Source organism: Cupressus sempervirens, chromosome 5 (assembly GCF_028749045.1).
Source record: "Cupressus sempervirens isolate cs-2001-9-10 chromosome 5, ASM2874904v1, whole genome shotgun sequence".
NCBI classification, from domain to species: Eukaryota; Viridiplantae; Streptophyta; class Pinopsida; order Cupressales; family Cupressaceae; genus Cupressus; species Cupressus sempervirens.
In genome coordinates this window covers 120,185,551-120,213,102 of record NC_143122.1, presented here as the reverse complement: position 1 = coordinate 120,213,102, position 27,552 = coordinate 120,185,551, and the positions used below count along the sequence as shown (strand labels likewise).

Here is a 27,552-nt window from a genome sequence, read left to right as displayed (position 1 = left end):
TGAAGGAGATTCACAGATTGTCCTAAACTGGGTTTTAAATTCTAAATTGGAAGAAGTTCTAAAACTTCTAGATCTCTCCAAAGAAAATTCAGATTCAACATATTTTCCAGGATGGTAATAGAATAGCAAATCAATTAGCAAATAAGGAAGCTGACAGCAAAAATATATTAATCTATAATAATTAGACTGGTAGATTGGATTGATCAAGTAGAGGATGCTCCTGAGTAGGTTTTCCACCCTTCTTTACCCTCTTCTCTTTTACCCGCTTGTTAATTCTTAGTAGTGATTAGGAAACTTACTTATTAATGTTCAGCACACTAATGCTTAATAATGAGTATGGGATCAAAGGATTGTAAGAATCCCATCTACAGAAGAGCTATTAAATTAAACTAGGCCTGAATAATAATCATTTACTATAAGGAGTGTTATTAAGGATTTTATAGATAATGGTCAGTTGAAACCCTTCCTTCTTTTCCCTTTCTTGATTCTAATTACTAACCCCTTGTTGGAAGTTAGCAGTTTCTTTTGATGCAGATTCTCGGAAGAGTAATTTTCCCTGACTGGGCTTTAAGCACATTTGGGTGGAACCTGCCCTTGCAAGTTCTTAGTGGATCTTTCTCTGTTATAAACAGATTCAGCACTCCGTATAATTTGATGATTTAAGTTTTTATATTCACTAGGGAACGCCCCTTTTAAATATGTATATTATAGGACTATGGTCCTGGGCTAGACTTGAGGCTTTCTTTCTCCGCTCTTTCCTACCAGTGCCCGTTTGAACAAAGCAATCTGTAATTTCTTATTTCATATAATATAAATACAAGGCTTTGGTCATTTACCAATAAAAAAAAACAATTTAAAACCCTATTATTCAAAATATTTTGTAGATTATTTATAATAGGTGTCAACGAAAATCTACAAATACCCTAAAGCCCTAATTCAAAATAGTAATGGTTATTAGTTTATAATAAAGACATAATTCGTAACAATGAGTCACAACATTAAGAATTGAGTTTACTAGCAGGAAAATGGCATTTAAAAACCTTTTTTATCACTTGTGTTGGAAACCTAAGTTGTGTTCCAAGATCCTTATTCATCAAAGTTCCTAAATTGCAATCCAAATATGCAATCAATAGCTTTGGAAAATTTGCTATTTATGAAGGGCACAATTTGCTGACTTTTTGGATTAAAATGGATAGGATTTTAACAATTTTCAACTAAATACTATAGTGGGTTATCTATAAGAATAGAAGCAAGTTTTACCATAATGCATTGGTAGTTTAGTCTGGACATAAGATAAATTTATTAATGTCCAACAAAAGACCACAAATGGATATAAGGGACTGAAAAGATTACAAAAAAAGAATTGAACAAAGTTAATTGAACTTCTAACCAATAAATAGTTTGATTTTAAAAATGCAAGCTTTATCATAAGTTGTGCTATTCACAAAGGCAAAAGTCAGTGAAAATTACAATTAATTGCAGTCTTTATAAAATCAAGCTTGGTGGCAATTTTTAATTTGACATTCACTTTTTGAAAAATATAACTTAAAGTCACTTTATGTTATGTCTTTAAGTTACTTTATCAATTAATTTTTCACTTAAAGTAAATATAGTGCACTTTATGTTATATTTTTAAGTTGAGTTTACTTTTTTATTTTTCACTTAAGTGACTATATTAACTATATAGTGCAATTTAATTTTTAGCATTTAAATCAAATGCTCTAGTAAATATTACTTATTAAATGATATTTACATATTATATTGTTAATATGATATGTAAATATAATTTATGTCGCATTTAAGTATTTTTTTATTGAAATTAAATTGCCATGTGCTAATTAAATCACTTAAAGTCGTCAAAAGTGGACCTTTTTCATGTCTTTATATGTAAAATCCATCAAAAGTGGACCTTTTTCATGCCATTGCATGTAAAATTCAACTTAGAATGTAAAGTCATCAAAAGTAGACCTTTTTTATGCCATTGCATATAAGCTCACTTGAAATGTGCAATGACATCAAAAAGATGAGCTTTATAACTTAACTATGCCATTGCACCAAAAAGTTGAGTTTTCACTTAAAACATGCATTCAGCTCCAAAAAGTGAGTTTTTAAACTAAAGACATGTTTTAAAATATGCAATGACCCCCAAAAGGTGCATTTTGCATCTAAGTGAGTTTTTAAAACATGTTTTCACCCCCAAAAGGTGCATTTTGCATCTTGGCATGTTTTTAAAATATGCATTGACCATTAAAAGGTGTGTTTTGCGCTAAAACTCATGCTCATGCTCTTCTAAAACCCGTCTTTGGAGAAAACACATGCAAAGAACTCTCTAGAACCCGTTTTTGAAGATTTTGATTCGTTTCCTTCATGGTTTTTCTTGAAATCTTCTCCAATAGGGTCGTTTTTTCCAATCCATGGGTTTGGATCACGTTTCAAGGGCATGTTTTTGAGAGAATCATCAAAAATCCATTATTTTGGATCATGTTTTGGCAAGAGGAATCGATTTGGCATTTTTGGTGGTTCTCATTGCCTTGTGGCCAAAAGCCAAAAAAAATTTGTTGCATACCTTGGAGAATCACGTTTTTAACAAAAATGTCCCATTTTAACAAAAATGTCCCATGTGAATGCCAAAGTCAAAAATGTTGGATCTTGAGCTTTTCTAGGGCAGGTTTTTGGCATTAGCTTTTAAAAACATCTATTTTGCTGTCTTCTACAGATTTTCCTTACAAACTTTGAAAGGGTCCAAGTTTTTTGAAGAAATTTTCAAATTTGATGCTTCTCCCTCCATCATTTTTGGCACATAATCCTCATGTAAGTGGACATATCCTTTCTTGCTATTTAATTTGTGCTTATCTTGCTAATTTTATCACATTTTTTCTTGATGATTGCCACTTATTGAAATTGATGTCATGGAAAGTGTACTTTTCCTTTAAAAATGAAGAAATGGTTCATTTTCATGTTTTTTGTTTTTTCCCAAACTTCAAATTTGAAATTGCATATTGAAGTGCTTGCTTGTTGACATGTTTGAGTCATTTGCCAAAGGCATGTTTTCCTTTTGTAGTTATTGTGTTTTGTGTGCTTGCTTTCCGATTTTTCTCCATTTTGGAGAAGTTGCAAATTCTTTCCCAAAAACTTGAGATCGTTTCATTTCACTCCATCTTCCATTTCATGCGAAAGCGTCATCACATTTCATTTCCATCTTTCATGTCACAACACTTTGCATCACATCTTTCAAATTTGATTACATGTTTTACATCTCATTCACCATCCATATCCACTTGCATGACACGATTACATGAAGTCTTACGTGTAAATGCATCTCCAAAACCCATTTTTGACTTGAAGTCACTTTTTGAAAAGTCAAAAAATGTCATATGCATGTTTTCCCATGTACTTTGACTTCACTTTTCCACCAAGACAACTATAAAGTCTATTTCACCTCAAGCTACATTCCATTTTCATCTCTCCATATGCACTCACGCCTCCATAAGCAAATACATGTTTTTCCACTTTCTATGTCTTTCCGCATTTCGCATCTCATCCATTATCTGCATTTACATGTAAAGCTCATCCTCTATCCACATTTGCATCTCATCTCACTTTTCATCCCTTATTACATGTTGCACTTACATGTAATCTATTTTCCACGCAATAACATCTTGAAAACCTAAGTCACATTTTTGAAAATCATCAATCTTCATTTGCACACATTCCCATGTGTTCCACCTTCACGCATATACATTTCCATCTTCTATTTTCCACCTTCATAACACTTCATTCCACAATCCATTTCCATTCACTTTTCATCTCCATTCACTATGTATGTATATGATTTCTCTTTTGAGATCATTTCATCGGATCTCCTAAGTTTCAAATCCGTATTCAAACCTTTGTAACTGATTGAGAATCAACTTGTATGACAATTTCCTCTGATGATGTCTTTATGTTTTGGGATTTTTGTGTTGTAGCACAAGTGCAAGAGATACCCTCACCATCAAAATCCAAAGGCAAGATGAAATATCAATTTGATAAAGAGTTGGCTCATGCAACTCCATCAGTCGTATCCATTCTTGATAACTTACTAGACACAACGATCGGTCATGTGGACATGGCTGATTTTCTGCGGAGAGTAGAAACTCTTGTTGGCCATGAGATGAAGCGCATCAAGAAAAGTCACATTCACTTGGTATCTGCATTTCCTATGGCTATTGTAGAACCTGAGTTCATCCTTGGATGTGCCAAACGCTTTAGCCCAAAATCGAAGACAATCAAGGATGTTGATGGTAGGGTTATCATTAATCTTGATCCAGAAGTCATCGAACAAATCTTCGAAGTACCACATAATGCAGAATGTGCAGATCTGACCAATGATTAATCATCTTTGGAAAGATGGAATGAGAAGAAAGGAGATTATCAGAAGTATGTTAATCAATACTAGTTAGATAATAAAAGGAACAACTTCTCAAGATGGCCAAAGACCGTTAATAGTTCTAATTTCAAGCAAGAATACAAAGACCTTATCATTCTTCTCAGCAGAGTTTGCAGTGTTAAAGATTCCACTAATTTCAAGCCATGGATGTACAAATTCATCTTTCAAGTCATGGAAAAAAAAGAAGGCATCTTTTGGGGAGAGTTGATTAGCACTGCACTCTGTCAGTAGTTGCCCAACATAGGAACTTCAGTGCCTTTTTACGTGAAATCCTACCTTGCCTATAGTGTTGCTGCCATGGGATCTTTCTCTGGTCTTTCAACCAAAGGATACTTTAAAGATATGGTTGCATCTTTATCTAGTTTCCAACTTTTACATACTTGAGAGTTGGATACTTTAAAGGTGAATCGTATATCTTACCTAGGTATGCTACTGATAAAATCATTCTGATGGAGTTAGCGACACAACTCATGGAAGTACAGTCTAATCAACATACTTTGCATAGGCCTAGTTTCAGTATTTCTTCTACCAAACCCTTGGTGATTGGTAATTATTTGATCAATTTTGTACACAAAGCAAAAAATATGGAAGCAAAATTGCAGGTAATCACTTTGAAGAAATTCAAAGCCAGATTTGACTTTGATTATAGAGAGATGAATTCTCAAATCAAGAGAGCTTACATGAATGTTCATCGCATCGAGGATATTTGGATTGATATGAGGATAGAGCTAGATATAATAAAGATGGACTACTGCAAATTAACTTTATAGCAGATAATTGATCTTAACATGCTGAAAATCCATTTAGATTTCCAAATTGAAGATGACGGCAACATTCTTCATCCGAAATTTCATCAGGTTGGTTTCGATAAAAGGTGCCCTTTTCCCATTTAATGGCAACAGAAAGAAGGTACATCTATTCTGGATAGATTTCAATCCATTTTGGCCAACACTAACAAGTGGCTGAAAATTAAAGGCTTAAAAAGGGTTAATCCTAAATTGGGTTTGGATTGTGGAAGCTTTGGCCCTCCTGGAAGGAAGTCACAGATGAAGATTATAGGGAAAGATGGTGCTTCTTCTTCTGATGTGAAGAGTTCTCTCAAATTCAAGTTAAAGAGCGGAAAGGGATCTAAATCATCTCAAATCTCTAAACCAGTTCAAGAATCAGAGGAAGAACTAGAGGAAGAATTAGAGATAGGATCAAATGAAGAAAATGAGGAGGAAGAAGGGGAATTCATGATCATATCTCCCCCAAGGCCTGCACAAACTCATGCACCATCTATGCATGAAGCACCTTTTCTAGATGAGATAGATGATGATGTGGATTCATTTTGCACTATCTTCACACCTATTCCAGTTTGAGAAGTCAATACATTGGCTTTTCCTATTTCTTCAGCCGCTCCTCTCATTCTAGTGAATGAACAATATGAACACTTGGGAAATGTGTTTGAGGATTTTCCAACTCTTCCGAAGGGTCAAGTTTCTCCACTTGATACATCTTTGATAGGCTTTGAGCTCTTCATGATAGAATCTTCTCATCATGCACCTATGAATTCAGCTATGCAAACTGAATCTTGTTCAGTCATGACAGAGATACAGTCTGGATCAATGCCAATGGTCTCCACTATACCTGCTTCCACAGATGAATGCTTCATCTTACCTGCGTGGTTGAGTAGAATCGCAACGAAGAGAAGAAAAGTGGTTGTACCTTTGAATAATCTCCCTATCAAGAAAACTAAGTCCAAATCCTTGAAAGATAAGATTGTTTCAAGGATCTTAGTTGATTTGAATAAAACCAAGTTGGTAGAAGTTGCTTAGCCATTGGTGGACAAACTTGTTGAAGAACTTACCCGTTCTGATTACAAGTTTACTAAGGTTGAAATCAAGAAGCAAACACGTTTGAGTTGTTTGCAAGATGCTCAAGATGCATTAGCTAATATATTGCAAAGCAATCATGAATTATGGAAGAAGAAAAATCAACTCAAACTTGAGATTTCTCGCCTAAATGAAGTCATTCAACAACAATCTTCTCAAAGTGTTGTTGTTATGTCTCAGACATCCAAGGAAAGAAAGTTGATTGAAGTTGCCAAGTCTTGGATAGGAGAAGTCATCTCTGAAGGAGTTCAAGCCATTATAGAAACATTTATAGTTCTTAGGTGTGTTAAAGAGATGAATGAAATGGAGAGAAACTTGATTTCTTCTTTGACTCAAGAAATAGATGATTTGAAGGAGATCCTCAACGATTGAGATGAAATTGCAAAATTTTCTCTAGATGCCTTGGTCTCATGTGACATTCTTCCATCATGTGAAATGTTCTTCAGGTATCAAGGACTTATGGGCTACAAGGAAGAAACATTGAGGAAGCTGATTACAAAGTTGGAGACTGCGAAGCAATAGAAACAGGTGTCGCTTGTGATTTGGGACAAATGGGATGTCAGGTTCTTGAGGAACGTGATAATTTGATTGCAGTTGAAAGGGCAACTTCAGAATATACAATCAGGATCAATGCTGATTTAAATTCTGAAGACTTTAGTTCTCACACAATGAACAAGTTTGTCTTGTATAAATCCTCAACAAAGCACTTGTTACATTCTCTAACAAAAAATTCCAAGGTTGTACAATCAGCATATGCAGATGCAGTGAGAATAGAGGCCATATCGAAGACAATGGAGATTTCTAATCTTCCTACAGTGTGTGATGTCATCAAGTTCAAGGCACTAAAGAAGAATCCTTAAGATTGTTATTTTTGTTTTTATTTTTGTTTGTAGATCTAAGAGGATGCATTGCATGAAAAGATGTAATTCCATGTAATGCGAGTTGCATGTGCATGTAAAGATGTAATGTGAGTTGCATGTGTAGTTGCATGTACCCCAATAATTTCTCTTCTAGTTAGACTAGGTCAATGTTGGTTGAGTTGCTCCCACTTTTTCCTCCATCTTTTTCTCAACTCTTGTGCCTATATAAAGGAGTGCTCCCCTCATTGTAAAATCATCTTTTATCTTATATTGTATGCAAGAGAGCTTTGGAGAAATTGTGCCAGCAGAACTTTGTTTGTGTAGCACTATTTTGAGAGAAAAGTGAATATAAAGGAGCAATCTAGACTTAACTTTGATTGAGATTGTTACTTGTGTGAATTAGAAGCTTTGTCTATAATTCGCATATGTTATCTTTGATTCATGTTATCTTGTGTTCTTGATAATTGAATATAAAAGAGTTGAGAAGCAATTGGAGCCGGAGCTTTGACTAGGAGCAATTGTGGAAATATATAGCTAGAAGCTTTGTCTGTAGCTTATATTACTTTCTTAATTCGCAAAATAATTAAGATATTTTTACTTTTGGAAGTCTTTGTGACCCACTAGTAATGTTTTTTCATATAGAAGTATGATTGGACTTAGAGCCAAATTGGTACATTTTCAGCTAGCTTTTGAGTTAGTGTTGGTTTATTGGTATCACGGTTTCTAGATTTAGATAGAAGTGTAGTTAGAGATTCACCCTGCCCATTACTCACTCCACAACTAAGTGGATTCTTTCTTGAAAGTTAAGAAGAAAGAATATTGTAACACCCTTTTTACAAAATCTCTTGACTTCTTGCTTACCTTGAGTTGATCCAAGGAACGGTAAGAAGGGGGTGATGGAGCCTAAATTTTAGGCCTCCATGTGTACATTCACTTTTCACTTATTTAGTTTTTTATTTCTCATCAAGACCTTGTAGTTAATGGTGATGAAGAAAAAGTAATCCATCTTTGACAGACATACTGGGGAACTTTCAGATTTGACGGGATTTGCTTCAACAAATAAAAGATTTATGAAGGAGCCACTTATACCAATAATCTGAGAACTCAAACAGCGCGGATGACACTCTTATTGGAGTATTCCAGATTTATATCAACAATTTTGTAACAGTCCCTGTCATAGACTACTTTTCTTGTAGATATATGACCCTGCAATTGGTATGTATATGGCAAAAACATCACAGAGCACATGATACCCATCTATCCACAGCATGTTGGAAGTAGCAGACAGTGGTTGCTATGTTATTCAAGCAGCAAACTAATCTAAAGTCACAATATCTACACAATGACATGAAAGTCATTGTCATTGAAATGTATATGCATTCAGCAAGTAAACAGGAGATTATATTGCATAGTGAATAAATTCTGATAGTGAAAATAATACCTTAGAAATGATAAAACTTAAGTGTCATTGATGCAGATAATATGTTCCAGGGCTATCACATAAAGAAGACAACATAAATACAGATAAATCAGGAGGTGACTGCCGGCTTATAAGTATTTGAATATGTCATTGGGAGTCTTTGTTAAAGATTATATAGAAGACGTCAGCACCTGCAATAAGCATACAGCCACGATATGAAGAAAACACCATTTCTCATTGATGCGTTTTAATAAAGGGTCAATATGATTTATCAAACCCATAATGGTCATGGCTGAATACAAGGCATCAACAATGGAATCCACTCCAGCAAAGAGCAAGGAATCATCAATCAAGAAATTTGCAATGTTCTCCTAGTCAGATATCTTCAAAAGTTTATATACATGAATGAGAAAGGGGAGAAATGACCGTTCCAAGTAATTCATGACACTGTGCATAAATTGGATGTGATTTACTATTATCCGGAAATCATAATGATTGAATTATCATCTGTGATAAACCATGGCATAGAGATCATCGGGATGATTAATAGACAAAAAGTTTTGAAGCATAAATAGCCTATCTCAATCACGCCAACGTATTGAAGGGAAAACAAGTCATTTGACATTTACGACTTGCGGAAATATAAACATACTCATCATAAGACTAGGTAAAATAAGCATCTGGTGCAATTCAGGAATTGTGGTGATCCAATCCTTTCACCGACAATTATTAACAAATAAGAAGATATTTGCGAATACAGGACATGGGAAGATCATTCACAAAGAACATTTGAAAATGATGTCTATTATCTAGATGCATATGGATTATTGTCGATAAATGCAAATAATATTAATTAATAAGGTTCTACTATTAATTGGACAAATTGAAGTGTAATTTTTTAAGGAAAGGAATAAATTATGTTCATGAATGGTTCAATTGATGAGCTTAAGGGGCTTTCTAATGAATGGTTCATAAGGCACAACACTTGGTGAAGGTTTTGCAAATGGGGTTGCAAGCTTTGGGTTTAACTGTGGAGGAAACTCCGTAGTTAAGCGCGCTCAGGCTGGAGTAGTACTGGGATGGGTGACCTCCCGGGAAGTCCCGGTGCTTCACCCCTGTGAGCATCACCTAGATCCAATGAGTGCTAAGTGTTCCATTTATTCTCATGAGAGATGGATTCATGTTGAATCACTACTCATGAAACATGGGTCATCGAGTTTGACTCAAAATCACACAGTTAAATCCTGATATTCACATCACAATTTGACTAGCTGTGGAAATCATGTCCTACTTATCAATTGATGAGCTTAAGGGGCTTTCTAATGAATGGTTCATAAGGCACAACACTTGGTGAAGGTTTTGCAAATGGGGTTGCAAGCTTTGGGTTTAACTGTGGAGGAAACTCCGTAGTTAAGCGCGCTCAGGCTGGAGTAGTACTGGGATGGGTGACCTCCCGGGAAGTCCCGGTGCTTCACCCCTGTGAGCATCACCTAGATCCAATGAGTGCTAAGTGTTCCATTTATTCTCATGAGAGATGGATTCATGTTGAATCACTACTCATGAAACATGGGTCATCGAGTTTGACTCAAAATCACACAGTTAAATCCTGATATTCACATCACAATAAATTATGTTTCAAGAAAAGATGTGACTTTTCATTGTGAAAAGTAACATTCCTTTATAAAGATATATAAGGTGAAAGAATTAAAAGAGGAGACATATCCAAACATTTATATTCGCTCAGGAGAAAGTATTTCATATTTTTTATTGTATGGAGGAATAAGGGGCTCATTATGACTTTGTAATACAAATTCTATTATTTTATTTTAATAATAAAATTAAAAAAATCTTGTTTATTATTAAAGGCATGGAGATTTAAACTACAGGTGAATCATCCTTTGTAATTATTTTTTGGAATTCTGTATACAATTTAAATATCAGATAAGTGGACAAGGTCATTTAGCATTTAAATTCGATCATCACAAGTACTGTGAAATATTTAATTGTTTTAGTATCTATGTCCAGTTTGTCTCCCAAAGGAGTTAAAATTCAATCTGGACTAATTTAAAGATTGTGTAATAATTGATCTATCGCATCTTGATTATTTAATTGTTGGCAGTAAAGTGTGTAAAACATTATGAAGTTGTATGTAAAAATTCACTGAAGTTGACTCTATTGCCCGAATGAGCAAAGGTACTAGTCTTTTCATTAATGAAGTCAAAAAATCTATAATTTTCTTCCTGCAGGCATCAAATTAATTATTATTCAATTATACAAAACATCCAACCATTATTCAGCATCTAGTTTCATTTTGATCGAGTTTGAGGACTTTGCTAGCTGGAGAACTCTCAAAGTTTAAATTCCCTTTAGAAAAACTCTGAACCAAGTAAACAGGTTCGAGGAGAAGGTCTACCCACCTAGGTGTAGCGGAGCCTGAAGTGCAATGGAATCGAGTAGTATTCTTGTTCGTTGGCCAGAACTGATTGAGAAGTCCTATCGAAGAAGTGACAGGCTCTTGGATTTCCAATCTGCGATTTTGGGAACCAACAAGGGGAGCCTTCCCTTTAAGGTAGGAGAGACTCTGTTTCACACACTGTGATTGGTCATCCTATTTTGCGACTGAATTTTTTACCCAAAATTGTTGATTGCAAAATATCCACCCAATAGAGCATTCAAAAACTAACTACAAGGCTAAATTTTTATTGCATGTGAGATCTAATGCATGAAAAGAATAATAGCCGGATTTATTCATATTTCTTTGAACGATGGTACAAAGGATCATATCCCATGTATCTTTGTGTCCATGTTTGGTTCCATGTCTATTACACCAGGGATTATAGACTATAGTCCATGTACTTGTGAGTAGCATGAGTATGCCTAGAATAGATGCTAATTGAGTTATTGGTCACTTCATGTCTTATGTACTCCATGAACTTGTGAATAGCATGAGTGTGCTTACAGTAAATAATAATTAACATATGGGTAGATTCAAATATCATAAATTTCCAAGGATTTGTACAAATAATGAGCCTAATTAATCCTCCTACCTGGTTGTTAAATGTAAATCTTATTAAATGGTATATTATATAAGTGATAATTCTATAAGAATCAGTTTTCTGTCAGATGATGTAAAATAGTTTTTGAGACCTCCCAAGAAATTTATGTATTTGGTATAATGAAACAATGCAAACTATAGTTGTAATGTCCCCATTTTTTGTCATGTCCCCATTTTGGAGGTAATTTGATTTAATTGATTTAATTAATTAAGTTGTCCAAAATAATGAATATTTTATGAGGATGACTAATTAATTATTTTAATTAAATAAATAAGTGGTATTAAGTTAATTATTTATAAAATTATCAAACAAATAAATATTAAAAGATAACTTTATATTTAATTAATTTAATAAAGTGACTTGAATTATAAAATATTCTATAAAGTCACTTAATAGATAAACTAAAATAATGTTCTAGAAGTTTCTGGAGAAAGTGGAGAAAAAGAATATATAGGCATGGAGGGCTCATTGTCTATCATCCAAGTTTATTTTCTCTATTGTGTTTACTTGAGCATTTGTGGAGCTTGAAGGCTTGCAAGTATTCAGTTTAATCATTGGGAACAATACCTCCCAAGTGATTGCATAACTGAGGATGTGAAAGATCCTCTGAAGAGTTGCCCTTTGGAAGTGGCACTCAGCCATTTCAAGTTGAGCTTAATTTGTATACTTAGACTTACTTGAGGGTTTGAGTTTTTGGTTGCAAGGAAAAAAAAAAAAAAAGCAGATTCGAAAAAGCAAAGCGAAAAAGTAGATCCGAAAAAGCAAATCCGAAAAAAAGAAAAGCGAAAAGGCAACATTAGTAAAAATTATTACAACCATCTACAATCAGGTTCCTTTGGATATTTCATGCATTTTTTTTATCATTTAGATGCATATTAGAAAGGTAAGGTTGTAGGTGAAAGTTTGTATCAGAGTTAAGCATTATTCTTGCAGATGTAAGCCAAGAGTCTTGGCCATTTCATACTAGCATTGTAGTTGACATTATATGTGCAATAAAGGAGACATAAGTTGCTGGTCTTATATAGTTGTAATTGAATATGTATTTATCATTCATGATCAGCTTATTAGTTTGCACGCCAATTGTTTGACAAAATGTCAATTGGTTGTAGGTTCTCTTTTTGGCATAAATAATGTTATAATTTTGCATACCAAGTGTTTGTATTAATGCCACTTGGCTATAAGTGCATTAACGTCATCATAGGTTGCATCCAAAGAGTTTGTCATAATTACTATTTTCTATAGCAGCATATTGCAAGTAGTTTTAGTTACATATTTGCATTGAATATTGTCAAAATAAGTTGCAGATTCATGTTAGATCATTATTTAATCAATTTTGAGTCTTCTTGCAAAAAAATTCTCATTGAAGATAGAGTCATTAAAGCAAACTGAAATACTATATCAGTCATATGACCCTTGTATGTGAAGTGTTTGACAAAATTTCTCAGTTCAGCATTAGTGGTTTTTAGTGGCCTATTGGTAGGGGTCATTACATTTTTGGCAAGCTCCTATAGATGATTGAGTCAAATCATCATTGCAACCCTCATGAGCCAAAAATTTTGGGGGTCTTGGTTGTGAACTTACTATTTTAAGTAAGTTTATTCTTGGCAGTTGCCATTTTTGGCAGTGCATTAGGCGGCGGTGGCAGTTGATCGTTTCCTATAGTGGATGTGGTTACTTATTGTGTGAGCTTATATTTATTAATTCATTATTAAAGTCGGATTATTATAATAATAATACTTTATTATAATAACATCATCAAGAGATATTATTAAAAATAGTTGTGTTGGAAAGTTTTCGGAGTTGAGTTCTTTTGGAAAATTGTTGCAGTTTCTGGAGTTGAGTTCTTTTAGGAAACTTTTGCCGATAAGGGATTATAAATATAAGCTCATTTCATTGGAAAAAGTGTCAATTGAATATTATTTTCTTTTGTGTCTTTGTGCTTTTCTGAGGTTCTGAATTTTGTTGCCCTTGCTGAAGTATAAGGGTATGGTGTTTTGAGAAGTACATTCAACCACTGCTGAGGTAAAGTGGAGTTGGATTTATTTACAATCTGGTTTTAAAGGGCCTTTGTTGGCTGTGGCTATTGTGGTCAGAAGTCTTTGATACCGTGGAAGATTGATTGTTTAATATATGCATATTGGAGGCAGGACAAACTGCAAATCTGAGTGTCTTCCCGTTTGTCATTAGCTGTTGTGGTAGTTCATCTGCATACTGGAGGGTTCGTTCTTCACAATTGAATGTAATTGTCACATTCATCAAAATACATGTGTTTGCAATTCTGAGGGTTGACCTGGCATTAGAGGCTGCCATATTACACCTGGAAAGCAGCGTTACATACTTTCCATGTGTTTGCAATTCTGAGGGTTGACCTGGCATTAGAGGCTGCCATATTACACCTGGAAAGCAGCGTTACATACTTTCCAGACACTTGTGATATTCCCAAGCAGTGGCATCATTGATTTGAAGGTTGGGTACTGTTCTTCAAAGTCTGCGTTTAAGTTTTGGCAATTACGATTCACAGCTAGGCCTGTGTTTACCAATTAGGGGGCTGCGGCTAGATTCCCAAGACCTGCATTTTGCGCCTGTGTTGGAGATTGAGGCTTTGGCTGCACCTTGAAAGGAAGACCAGCAGATCACCCACGTTGGCATACATTTTGGAACAAGAGCATCGATTCAAGCTGGGTGGCAAACTACAGGCAGATCATTTTTTTGCAAGGGAATTTGAATATCATAAATCAGGTTCCTATCTGATGCTAGGAAATTGAATCAATTTAGATGCTCATGTTATCATACATTGTCATTTTAGTTTGCAAATAAGATTCAGAATTTTGTATGCAAATATATCAGTTGTGTAGTAATTCATCAATGCCAAAATCTGGAAGTCTCATTCATCTGGTGAATTATGAATAGTCCAGTACATTCCCTAGTGCTGTGATAAAAATTTAAAACATATATATGACTGTAATAACTTAATTGCTTGTCAATTGTTTGACAAAATGTCAAACTCCTGATCAGTTAAGAAAATTGATGTGTTAAAGCTAAATTGTTTAACTACAACCAGCTAGGGGTTGCTACAATAACACATCAGTACATGATCTTAGATTCTTAAGTATCAATCACAGAGAAATACAACTCAAGGAATCGTGTGACCATACCTGATATCAAATTGTTCAAATTGCCATTTTCCATGAACTCGTACACCAGAATCTGCAAGAAACATATGTGGATCAATGACCAATAGCAGCAGTGAAAAATGATAGAACCCAAAAGTGAACTAGCTGTGTCAATCTAGTAAGAAATGTTTTTATAACTACATGAAAATTAATACTGCTGATATATGTTTAAGATGGTTTCATCAACAGACGTAGATAAGAAAAATGGCACTTCAGCTAAAAGAAGACGAACCTGCTCCATGCCTTCCTCACAGAACCCTTCAAGCTTCACCAGACAGCGGTGATGTATTCTACTAAGAATTACTATTTCATTCTGAAACGCTTTGTGTCCTTGAAAGCTTGAAGGGGAGGCCCTCTTAATGGCCACCATGCATCCATTGTCAAGATAACCTTTGTAGACCTTACCAAACCCACCAGAGCCAATTTCATAGGTCTTATTAAAGCCTTGTGTGGCTTTTACAATCTCATTCAGACCAAATCGCTTTATTCCTGTTGGGATCTCCCACGGCTCAATATTATCACTTCCCAAAGTATCTGTTTCATCCCATAGAGAATGTGAAGTGGTACAAATAATGAGCATGGATTGTTTATGGATGCATAAACTATTTTAAGAAACCAGAAAAACAGATTACAAATTGATAAGTAGGAGATATTTTCCACAGCAAGTCAGATTGTGATATTGCTATCAAGATTCAACTATATCCAGATAGCAATATCACAAGATTGCAAATTCATTCCATAATTAAAAAAGAAAAATATAGGAGCACCTGTGCTTGACTGAGTACCAACAAGAAGCAATTCTGAGTTTCCTGCCTGCTTGATTTTTCTCTTCAATGCATAAAATGTGACACCAAGAATCACAAGCAACACAATACCAGATAGAGAAGCCCCTAAGACAATCCTTGTGTGACTCTGTTTGTGATGTTGAAGACGGTATCCAGATTGAGCTTCATTTTCATTAACAAAGGTATGATCCATTTAGACAAATGAAGAACATGGAACAAATGAAGGAACAGAATACAGCCCAACTAACTTTTGAACACCATAAACTATGAGCTAGACCAAGTTTTAAGATTAAAATGAAGGTTACTTTTGAGTTTGAGAAGAAAGCATAGGTGCTTAAATTTTACTTTCTCATCATGGGCATAACAGCAAGAAAACGTGCATACCATTTTCAGGTTGAGAATAAAAGGAAGCACAACTGGATGAGCCCAAGCATTTTGCATGACTATCCAGGTCAGAATCCAGACAATTTCCTGTAAAACTAAACATTTAAAGTTCTTTCAGTAGAAGTACCTTTTTCTTGTCCCAGAGGACTCTATTTATCATGGTACATTCTTTTAAGATGCTATTAACATAACAATTAAGAATGATAATAATGGAATTAATATATGTAGCCTGCTTTCCAATATAAATTACAGAAAAGAGTATTTGCTTGTTAAAATTTATAAGAACATATATATGATGAAACTAAAGAGTATTAAAGCTTACGCATTCTCAGGAAAGCCTGTTGGATGTGGCCCAAAGAAGTAGTTACAACCTAAATTTCTAAAGATCACATTAGATAGAGACTAAATGTCAGCATACAGAACTCAAGGCATAGAAAATATGTAATACAATATACCACATCTTTGAGAAGCCAATTAATATTTCGTGATAATTTCACAAATCAAGTGTCGAAGATTTCCACAATGCTCACATTCTGGTACTGAATCTTGAAAGCCAGGTAGGGAAGGGTCCACTTAATTGATTATCAAAAAGATTTCTGCAATGCAAATATGATCAATTTTATGTTGAAAGATACAAAACAAAATGGAAAAAATAGAATAGAGATATGCCAGACTTTGCATCCTTTGAACAATTCTTTACGTAATGTGAATATTTTCTGAATGTTACAGAACAAATAAATTTAGAAATTCTAGTCAGGAGGCTTGTTTCCAGTTTTTCTGTAGCATACAGGTATACAATATTAACCATAGAAATCCAGGAGTCAGGAATGGTCCCAGTAAAGAGATTGGCCTGAAGTGACCTGTTTAAAGAAAAGTTATTAAAGATGATGTTAGAGCAGTAGACAGATGCTTCCTATACTTTTCTACCATCCAATGCAGAATTAATGACCTTTCAGGTTTTAACTATTATATTGAACATATACTTGTTCAGCAAATATTTTACATGTCCTCAAAGATTACTAACTGATTTTTAATTCCCAAAGAATTATTAAGGGCTTCAAAAATTAAAAACAGTACGAAATACGTACAGATTTTTCATCTTGATAAGGTTGCCAAGCTCTGAAAGCAAGCTACCATACATGTGAGTATCATGGAGATTCCTGTACCACCAATCAGATATATTACTTTAATGAATTCTTGTTCAACATATTATTGCTAGTCTTCATTTATTAAGTAATTTTGGCAAATCCCAACCTAATTTCTAATTATTGAGGTTGAGTTTAATATATCCAAATTCGTAACAGTGGCTTCCCAATGCAAGAGAAGCTGAGATGGAATCAAAAGTAAATCTTATAAATAAGAATAAAATATTCAATAGATGAAAAACATAAAATCCGTATTTCATTAAAAATGACCAATATGTTAAATTCAACATCAAAGTTAACAAGCATCAGAAGGCTGTGACATGCTTTCTGGAATTTCCCTCGAGCGGAATATTTTCCAAATGTTAAGAACTAGCACTTGCACCAAAATAAGGGGCAATGGTTAGGCCGATAGGAAGATATGCTACCTATATGTTATTTGTTGACATATTAGTACAATTGTTACACTTCAAGAAGTATTATAAAGCAATGTTTTCAACCCTGCTCCCATTTTGTTTGAAAAAATTTTGCTGGCATCTAATAATGAATTTTAGTGTCCCCTAAAAATAGTGTAAATATTTGTGTAGACATAAAATGATGCTTAACCACAATCAAATCAAATTTTGTAATACTATTGTTTCATCATTTATACTATATTTAAACAACTTCACTACATTCACTAGTTAAATAATAAACCTACAATCTAGAAAAAGTACTCTATTTTTTACTATGCTTTTTTTAAGTCCATCAAATTTCCACAATCCATATTGATGTTATGTTATCTTTGTTTAAATTAACTATTTCTATATTTTTATATATATTATTTATTTTTATGTGGGTTGATTTAATTTTAAAAATTGTACAGAGAAATACTTATTATATTAAATCAAAATAATATTTAAACATCCCAATTAAAATATATAAAATATTTTATTATATCATGTGATAAAATAATTCTACTAAATAAAATATAATTAAGACCATAATATTAAGGGAGTCGACAATGACAAGATGGATATGGCCAATGAATGAGAAGGGGAGGGAATAAAAAATAAAAATAAAATACTCATAGCTAGTGGAAGCAGATCCAAGTCATAACCCACGTGGATTATTGATCCAATCTGGTTGTATGTGAAAGAAAGCCCTGAAATAAAGTGAAAGTAATAAAAGGGAGGGCATAACAATCGACCGTCATTGATATCACGTCACATCATTTCAACCTCTTAAGTTAAAGATGATGATATTATATATGTTGAAGACTAAGGTAATGAGTAATGACAAGGGAAATTTAAAATTTATATTAATCCAACGACTGAAATTTATATCACACATATGGAGATAGTTTATAACTTGACTCACATGAGATAAGTATTTCTTTAAATATGACATTTATCTATTGCAGTCTTTCTTATTTTTATATGTACTATAAGAATTATTTGTGAAAGATCCCTGATAGATGCCCTTGCTGATCTGCTGTAGTTTTTAAATTAATAAACTATATTTTCTTGTGATTTCTTTAATGGTCTTTGAGAATAGACAGAAGTTGCAGAAGGTTTTGTTTTTGTTTTGTGATTTTTGATAGTTTTCACAATAGTAATGAATAATGAACAATAAACATGAGAGGAGACTGAAAATAAATAAGAACATAGAGCCAAATCAGAATTGCTATAAATCATACCAGGCAGATTTCTGATTTATAAAGCCAAATAATAAATCCAATTTCCAAGGAGCTTACATCCAACAATGATGCCAAATTGCTGCAAATGGCAGCCGTAAGATTGCAAAGAATCACGTCCCAGCTGAAAGAATCAATCTGTAACGCTGAAACCATAAATCTGCAAGCTGAATCCACAATAAAGAATGGTGTACTCTATTCCTGATAGCAACGCACACTGTCTGAAGAATCCAATGCCAATAACTGCTGAGGGCTACGTCCCAGCCAATCCAGAACCTGGGGTTTGCATCCCAGATGAAGAATTGCTCTCTCAGAGCCAATTCACAAAAACAAGTTTTTCAATATGCAAAAGATAATAAGAAATTAGTTCTCCATCTCCTTATATCCCCTTCCAATTGTAAATTGAACCCTAAAGGGAAATTACACTTTGCCCTTTAAATAAAATATAATTAAATAACATTTTCCCAATTAAAGTCGTCCATGCTATAGGAAAAACATTACTTTATTAAAATTCCATAGCTGAAGGCACCAAAAAGTCTACAAATAGTAAAAATATGTATAATAATTCGAGACCTTTCCAACGAGCTATAACACATAGGTGTACCTGATCAACTGAAGCCAAAATCCCCTTATTACTCTAAAATGGTTATATTATTAACCTTATTTTAATTTATTTAATCACCAACTTAGGAAATATTTAAATATATTAAAATATTTCCCAAATGGTCCCAAAAGGCCCAAAATGACCAATCAAACATGAATCTGACCTTGTCACCTATCTGTGACTGATGTCGAACAAGATGGGTCAACTGGCAGTCCATCCCTAAAATCTAGAGATGCTCCTAAAAAGTAGGAGACAGCCCCAATCAACCAAAATTGAGTCCCAATGACTCCCCTACAATGTGCACCTCTGAGAGAATTGTCACTGAACTGGGAGTTCCTCCTAAAAAATAGGAGATGCACTCTAAGTCTCCAAAATGTTTGCCGAGGTCTCCAAATGTCTCCTAGACCACTCCTAGTCAATCCCTACAAATTAGGAATCCCTCCTAAATTGTAGGAAACTGTTGTCTATTGCTCCAAACTACTTGGGAAGCTCATGCATGACTCTCAAAGCCCCTGGGTTGGTTCCCTCTATGGTCTGTTGGCCTATAGGAACCAAATAATAGACCAACTTTGATAGAAATGTTGTCACTAAGGAAGGGCAGAAATTGGGGACATGACAGTCCTCCCTTCCCAAAGATTGCTTGTCCTCAAGCAATGTCAATCCAACTCCACAAACATTAGGCAAGTCCATACCATAACCAAGAATGATCCCAGGGTCCCAAGCCATCCTAGAATGTTTGTAGTTCCATCTTCTAGAAACACTATCCTACACTACACCCAAACAAGTAGCCTCATGAAAACCCCCTAAAGGAAGAGCAATCAAATACTATACCAACTCTGTCAACTCCTCAATGAATTGCTCTCCGAAAAAACCAAACTAGAACACTAAAGGCGGAAACTCTAGTAAGCCTACATTGGCTTCCACATCCTCAACTATTGAACTGCAAATCCAAGTGATTCCAGGATTCCAAATCTGACTCAAAAGGGAACCACCATGCTGACGCTTCGTCACTCTGATATAAATATTAGTGAACCACAAGTTGTAAAGCAATTCATTAGGACCCTGAAGCACCAATGTATCAATGAGACCAGGGCCCGAATCCCAAACCATAATACCAAATGTACTGAATGAGATGAAGAAGTATCTCAACCACACTCCATGAAACATACATACAATGAAGCAGACCAGCAAGGTGTGAAAGTGAACTTCCATAAACCAGTATTCCAACCCACATGACCACCTAACAATGCTGCTATAATTCTGACCAACAACTCGAATGATATCATAGACGTCATCATACCAATTCCAAACAACAAATGTCCCAAAGAAACACTCCTCAATGCCCTCATACTGAATCATGGATGTAGTCAATGCCAAGTCAAGTAGTAAATGATTCCAACTTGGACAGCCACTAGTCCATAAGGAATCGAAGACTATGGAATCACCAATCAACAAGGATACCACTGCCATATCAATGGATGTAGATGGCAAACTCGAAGATGAAGTATGTATGCCATCATGAGAAAAACCAAAGCATGTGTCATTTGTACCCAACATTGTAGGATTATCAATTCCTGAATCCCATATCGATCTGAGAAATGTTGCTCCACCCAACCACTGCACTACTCTGATGTAAACATCTGTATACCAAAAATAAAGCAACTCAATATGAATCCACTGAAGAAATGCCCAACACATGTTGATACCAAGATCCCAAATCTTTGCACTGACACATCCCTTTAGCATGTTGATACTCATTATGTTGTTGTTGTGAAACTGTACCTCATCCAACCAACTAAGAACTTCACTCCAAATGAAGCCACAATTACTACCAACAACCAATGCTGTTAGGAATTCACAAATGAGCCAATCATCGGCAAGGAAAGTTTGTTGAATACTTTTCCAACTCTTCCAAACAGCTGCTGCAACTTTACCTATATTTCCACAAATTAGTGTGCATTCATTAAAGGTTGTTAAGTAAATGTTTTGTTTAACCATGTAACCAACGAAGTCCCTTATATTCTGATCTTGAAAGTCCAATGTAATATTTAAAAAGTCTGAATCTTCAATCAAAAGGTACATCGCTGCCCTATCATATGGAAGAGGTGATAAACCCATTGATGATTGAGAGATGTTTCTAATTCTCAAAAAAGACAGGCTCTTTGTGGCTGGTCCACTAGGTATGCAACTTAATATGTCATCAACTCTTGGTAGGGAAGGATCAACTTCACACTTGAACACCCCAACTTGAATGTAACCAACCCAAGGTTCAAAGTTTGACTCATGAGATGAAAGAGAATTTCTGTTCAAAGTCAGAAAATCAGAAGTATGTTCATACCTTTCCACAATGTTTTTGCGGTCTTCTCTTGCCTCTCCTTCCAAGGTAGGTGACTCCTCTAAAGGTGCTGGTCCATGGGGTGTGTTCAAACGAATATAACATGTCCCATTAACTCCCTTAGCTGCCCAAAATCTGATCCATACCTCTATCTCCATAACTGATATGTTTTCCATTACTAACAAACTCCAAGGTGTAGTATGCCAAACAAACCAAACATTATCAAAATGCAATATCTTCTTAGTAAGCAGCCTCTTAGTCTCCCTAATCATCTCTTTAAGAAAAGATGCTTCATATGATCTTAACAATTGTCCTTCCATTGTAGATGATGCATGACTAACCAAATCAGAATCAATAATGTTCCATTCCACACAAATGAAAATAACACTTGTGGCTGGTCCATCAAGTGTGAAACTAATATCATCATTGTTTGGAGCCTTTAAGGGGCTCTTTAAAAGAGGAACGTCATAAACTTCATGATGCAAACTAGACCAAACTAAATTTTCTAAATCATAACTCTTTTCCTCTTCACACATCTCAACATGCTCTTCTTGTGGACTTACCTCAAGAAGCTCTTCCCTTGTATGCTCAACATCCTCACTTTCTTTCCTTGGAAGAAATAAGGATCTAATGTATGACTCTCTTTGTCTTCTTGCATTATCAAGCTGATTGCATCTTTCCTTGACCTCTTGTAAGTGTTCTCTTGCTTGGGTAGCAAGCATCTTGGCCTTCTTAGCTCTATGTGACCATCCATTGCACATCTCTTGAGCCTTTATCACATCTTCCAAGGTGGGGTAAACACAATCAAAACCTTTGTGGTTTGAATCCACAATATAAATCTCATGTGCAACACACTTAACCTGAGTACCATCATAGGAAGACTCAACAACCTCATTACTTTCATGTGAAATGGATGATACCACATGACTAGAGCTACTATTGCAAAAATTAGAATAGGGATCAGACCTTGGAGACATGCTTTCAGCATCCCTAATGGACTGATCCATGATTGTAATCTCTTCCATTTTGTGATCAACTCGATGAATCAATGGTGTGCTATGTGTCTCCTCCTGATCTAGAGTTATTTCTTCTTTAGGAATCCCACATGATGACTGACTTTTTTTTTTCATAGGCTGCAACTCAAATGATAACACATCTTCATGCCTTTCTTCTGCATACCCTGCAAGTGACTGATCCATTATGGTGTTTTTATCATGAACATGGATAGGTTGACAAAAATCTTCTTTCTCACATGAAAACATATCATCAACTATGGCATGGTATTCCTTTTTTGCAAGCTTAACCTTATGACAAATTTTTGGATGCATGTCAATGTAATCTTTGAAATGAAAGTTCTCCCTAACATATTGAGGAAGAGTATTATACTCCTCAAGTATGCTAATTACTTATGTTTTCCTGTCTAGTGGCAATGGATCCTTTCTAGAAAAAGATGATGATCCACTAGCATGTCCAAATTTCCTTGACATAGAATCATTGAACTGCTGCAATTGAAGCTTGAATTTTTGTTGTGACTGTTCCCATTCTTTCCACAGGGTTATATCTCTTAACAATTTATCCATAATGAACTACCACGCTGACCAACTGAAACTAACATGCCAGAGCAAAAATCGACCCTATACTGCTAATATGAATTATCAAAACTTTTGATCCAGTACCCAGATGCCAAAATGAATTATCAAAATTTTTTAGCCAATACCCAAATGCTGAAATGAATTATCAAAACCTTTTATCCAATACCCAGATGCCAAAATGAATTATCAAAACTTTTAAGCCAGTACCCAGATGCTGAAACGAATTATCAAAACATTTTATCCAATACCCAGATGCCAAAATCTGTTGTGACAATTTCTCACAATCCTTACAGGCTGGCAAGATGTAGCCTTTGATACCACTGAAAGATCCCTCATAGATGCCCTTGCTGATCTGCTGTAGTTTTTAAATTAATAAACTATATTTTCCTACGATTTCTTTGATGGTCTTTGAGAATAGACAAAAGTTGCAGAAGGTTTTGTTTTTGTTTTGTGATTTTTGATAGTTTTCACAATAGTAATGAATATTGAACAATAAACATGAGAGGAGACTGAAAATAAATAAGAACATAGAGCCAAATCAGAATTGCTATAAATCGTACTAGGCAGATTTCTGATTTATAAAGCCAAATAATAAATCCAATGCAGTTCCAAGGAGCTTACATCCAACAATGATGCCAAACTGCTGATAATGGCAGCCGTAAGTTTGCAAGGAATCACGTCCCAGCTGAAAGAATCAATCTGTAACGCTGAAACCATAAATCTGCAACCTGAATCCACAATAAAGAATGGTGTACTCTATTCTTGATAGCAACGCACACTGTCTGAAGAATCCAATGCCAATAACTGCTGAGGGCTACGTCCCAACCAATCCAAAACCTGGGGTTTGCGTCCCAGATGAAGAATTGCTCTCTCAGAGCCAATTCACAAAAACAAGTTTTTCAATATGCAAAAGATAATAAGAAATTAGTTCTCCATCTCCTTATATCCCCTTCCAATTGTAGATTGAACCCTAAAGGGAAATTACACTTTGCCTTTTAAATAAAATATAATAAAATAACATTTTCCCAATTAAAGTCGTCCATGCTATAGGAAAAACATTACTTTATTAAAATTCCATAACTGAAGACACCAAAAAGTCTACAAATAGTAAAAATCATGTATAATAATTCGAGACCTTTTCAACGTGCTATAACACATAGGTGTACCTGATCAACTGAAGCCAAAATCCCCTTATTACTCCAAAATGGTTATATTATTAACCTTATTTTAATTTATTTAATCACCAACTTAGGAAATATTTAAATATATTAAAATATTTTCCAAATGGTCCCAAAAGGCCCAAAATGACCAATCAAACATGAATCTGACCTTGTCATCTATCTGTGACTGATGCCGGACAAGATGGGTCAACTGGCAGTCCATCCCTAAAATCTAGGGATGCTCCTAAAAATTAGGAGATAGCCCCAATCAACCAAAATTGAGTCCCAATGACTCCCCTACTGTGTGCACCTCTGAGAGAATTGTCACTGAATTGGGAGTTCCTCCTAAAAAATAGGAGATGCACTCTGAGTCTCCAAAATGTTCGCCGAGGTCTCCAAATGCCTCCTAGACCACTCCTAGTCAATCCCTACAAATTAGGAATCCCTCCTAAATTGTAGGAAACTGTTGTCTACTGCTCCAAACTACTTGGGAAGCTCATGCATGACTCTCAAAGCCCCTCGGTTGGTTCCCTCTATGGTCTGCTGGCCTATGGGAACCAAATAATAGACCAACCTTGCTAGAAATGTTGTCACTAAGGAAGGGCAGAAATTGGGGACATGACAATTTGCCTTTATCTTTTCCTCCGAAAATGTTCTTGCGGGAAAAAGAGGGAGACTGGCACTTCATCAGAGGCAACATTAGATGAAGAGCTCTGAAGATTGATGTTCAAAAGGAGTCTAACACATCCATCTGAAGGAGCAGATAGAGGATATGTTTCAGTTTATCTTTGAAGATCTTGATCATATTAGAATCAAAGAGAGTTCTGACTTCATGTAAACTGTTGGTATCATGCATGTGACTGCATGATTTAATGGGCCTACCCCCTATGTACATCATGAGGAAGTGACGACTTCCAAATGATGTCACTTGTATTTGCAGAAGTTATTGAAAGGTGATGATCTTACAATAACTTAATTTTCTAATATGATGGATATCTTATGATGTTTGTGCAGATCATGATAGATTATACTTTCCATTGTGTATGTTTATATGGTAAGCATTATGAGAATGCGTGTGCACATACCTTATAAACATTTTTTTTTTGAGAACATGGTGAAAGATATGCAAATTGATGTTTTGGAAGACCATTACACAAAGTACTTGGTGAATATCATGTGACTTTATGTTCTGGAAGGCCATTACTCATAGTACTTGGTGAATATCTTGCATCTCAACATTCTGGAAAGCCATTATTCAAAGAGTACTTGGTGAATATCGAATGGCAATATTATGGCAAACCAATACTCATGATATCAGACGTGATATCAAAACTTTTTGAGTAAATAGTAAATATCGAATGTCGATATTTTGGGAGACCAATATTCTTGATATCAAATGTGATATCAAAATGTTGGATATCTTCTGATTAAAGATATCTTCAAAATTTTCCATACCTAATATTACCAATGGTGTAATGTGTGTCCTATGTTTATCCTCCCTAGCTTAGAGGGATTGTTGATGTTTTGGTAGCTTTAGTAGGATAAACCTGTGGAATCAAAGAGAAATTAACATATATATACATATAATTTTTCCATTGTATTAATGAATGGACATGTCCAATGAAGGGACATGTCTCTTCTCGGCTTATTCATCATACAAATTCAAAGAGAATGATGCATTTGAAAAATACATACTGAATAGGTAGTGCAATTACACTTGTAGCGATCCTCATAAAACTAACAGAAAGGGATATCATTCTTGTGGTCAAAATTAATTTGTGTTGCCACTGTTTTGGTTAGTTTTTTAAACGAGAACAGCACTCGTTTTGGAGATAGAGCCTACTTGAGTTTCTCATGCAATATAGATGATGTTGCTAAGTTTGTGGAATAAAATAGTCATCAAAATTTTGTAATGTCCCCATTTTTAGCAAGTTCCTGTAATTGGCTTGGTCGGTTCACATTTGTGACGCTCATGAACTGACAATGGGATTTGAGGGTCTCAGTTGTGGGGTTATAGGTTTTCCAACAACCTATGGTGTGTTTTGGCTCTGTTTGAGGGACTTACTATTTATAGTAAGTCAACTGTTGGTTCCAATGAGCTCCATTGAGTTACAAGAGTTGAGTGATGCTCTCAAGTTTTATTTCAGATTTCTAGTTTGAGCTACAAGAATCTTGGAGGGAGCGTCTATTTATAGTAAGTCACCCCATCTGGCTCATTCATCATCTTTCTTCACTAGGATCACTTTGATATTGTTAGATTTCAATTCTGATGTTTTTTCATTTATTTTCGCAAGATGGGTGAATTATTACTATTATTCATCTAAATATGTTGAAGTTACTATTTTTGTTGGTGTTTTATGTTGGTCATCTCAAGTATCATAGCTTGTTCAAATCAGATTGAAAATTTTTGAATCGTGGGTACAAAAAACAATGGCCTTGTGTGTCAAAATATTATGTTATGGTGGAAAAAGCCATTTTTGGGAACCAAAAGCAATTAATAAATTATATTAGAATGGCACTTTATTATATTTTAATGTTGCATTGACGAAGCTTCTTAAGTGGAGTTCATTTGGGAAACGGAGATTATAAATATGAGCATATTTGATGGAGAAAGCATCCAATTATCCAATTGTCTTTTTCTTTTTGTTGTCTTTGTGACATTTCCTGAGTTTGATATTTGTGTCCTTGTTGAAGTATAAGGGTTTGAAGCTGAAAGGCATTTTTGAATCATTGCTGAGGTATAGTGATTTAACTCTGAATTTAGTTTCTTCTTGTTGGGTGGATATTTTGCAACTGACAGTTTTGGGTAAAAATTCAATCGCAAAATAGAATGACCAGTCATAGCGTCTGAGACAGAGTCTCTCCTACTTTAAAGAGAAGGCTCCCCCTTCTCACCGTTCTTTGGATCAACTCAAGGTAAGTAAGAAGTCGAGAGATCTTAAACAAGGTGTTACTAATATCCTTTCTTCTTAAATTTCAAGAAAGGATCCACTTACTCATAGAACGAATAGTGGGCAAGGTAAATCTCTAACTACATTTCTATCAAGAGCTGGAAACAGTGAT

At 34.9% G+C, this 27,552-nt stretch overlaps 1 protein-coding gene across 5 annotated transcripts in view; it reads right to left on the bottom strand.

The window, feature by feature from the left end:
* LOC149554800 (uncharacterized) overlaps positions 1–27,552 on the bottom strand; it is a 309,622-nt gene that overhangs the window by 89,153 nt on the left and 192,917 nt on the right. For all 5 annotated transcript variants that reach the window (XR_016364417.1, XM_089828801.1, XM_089828800.1 and 2 more), the window contains exons 9-16: positions 17,070–17,141; positions 16,770–16,841; positions 16,512–16,577; positions 16,304–16,360; positions 15,982–16,076; positions 15,580–15,759; positions 15,045–15,346; positions 14,795–14,846 (exon numbers count right to left, since the gene is read on the bottom strand). Coding sequence is in view for 4 of the 5 variants with exons in the window: in XM_089828801.1 (XP_089684927.1) it covers positions 14,795–14,846; positions 15,045–15,346; positions 15,580–15,759; positions 15,982–16,076; positions 16,304–16,360; positions 16,512–16,577; positions 16,770–16,841; positions 17,070–17,141 (896 nt within the window). In the remaining variant the exon portion in view is untranslated. The remainder of the gene's footprint in view (positions 1–14,794; positions 14,847–15,044; positions 15,347–15,579; positions 15,760–15,981; positions 16,077–16,303; positions 16,361–16,511; positions 16,578–16,769; positions 16,842–17,069; positions 17,142–27,552) is intronic.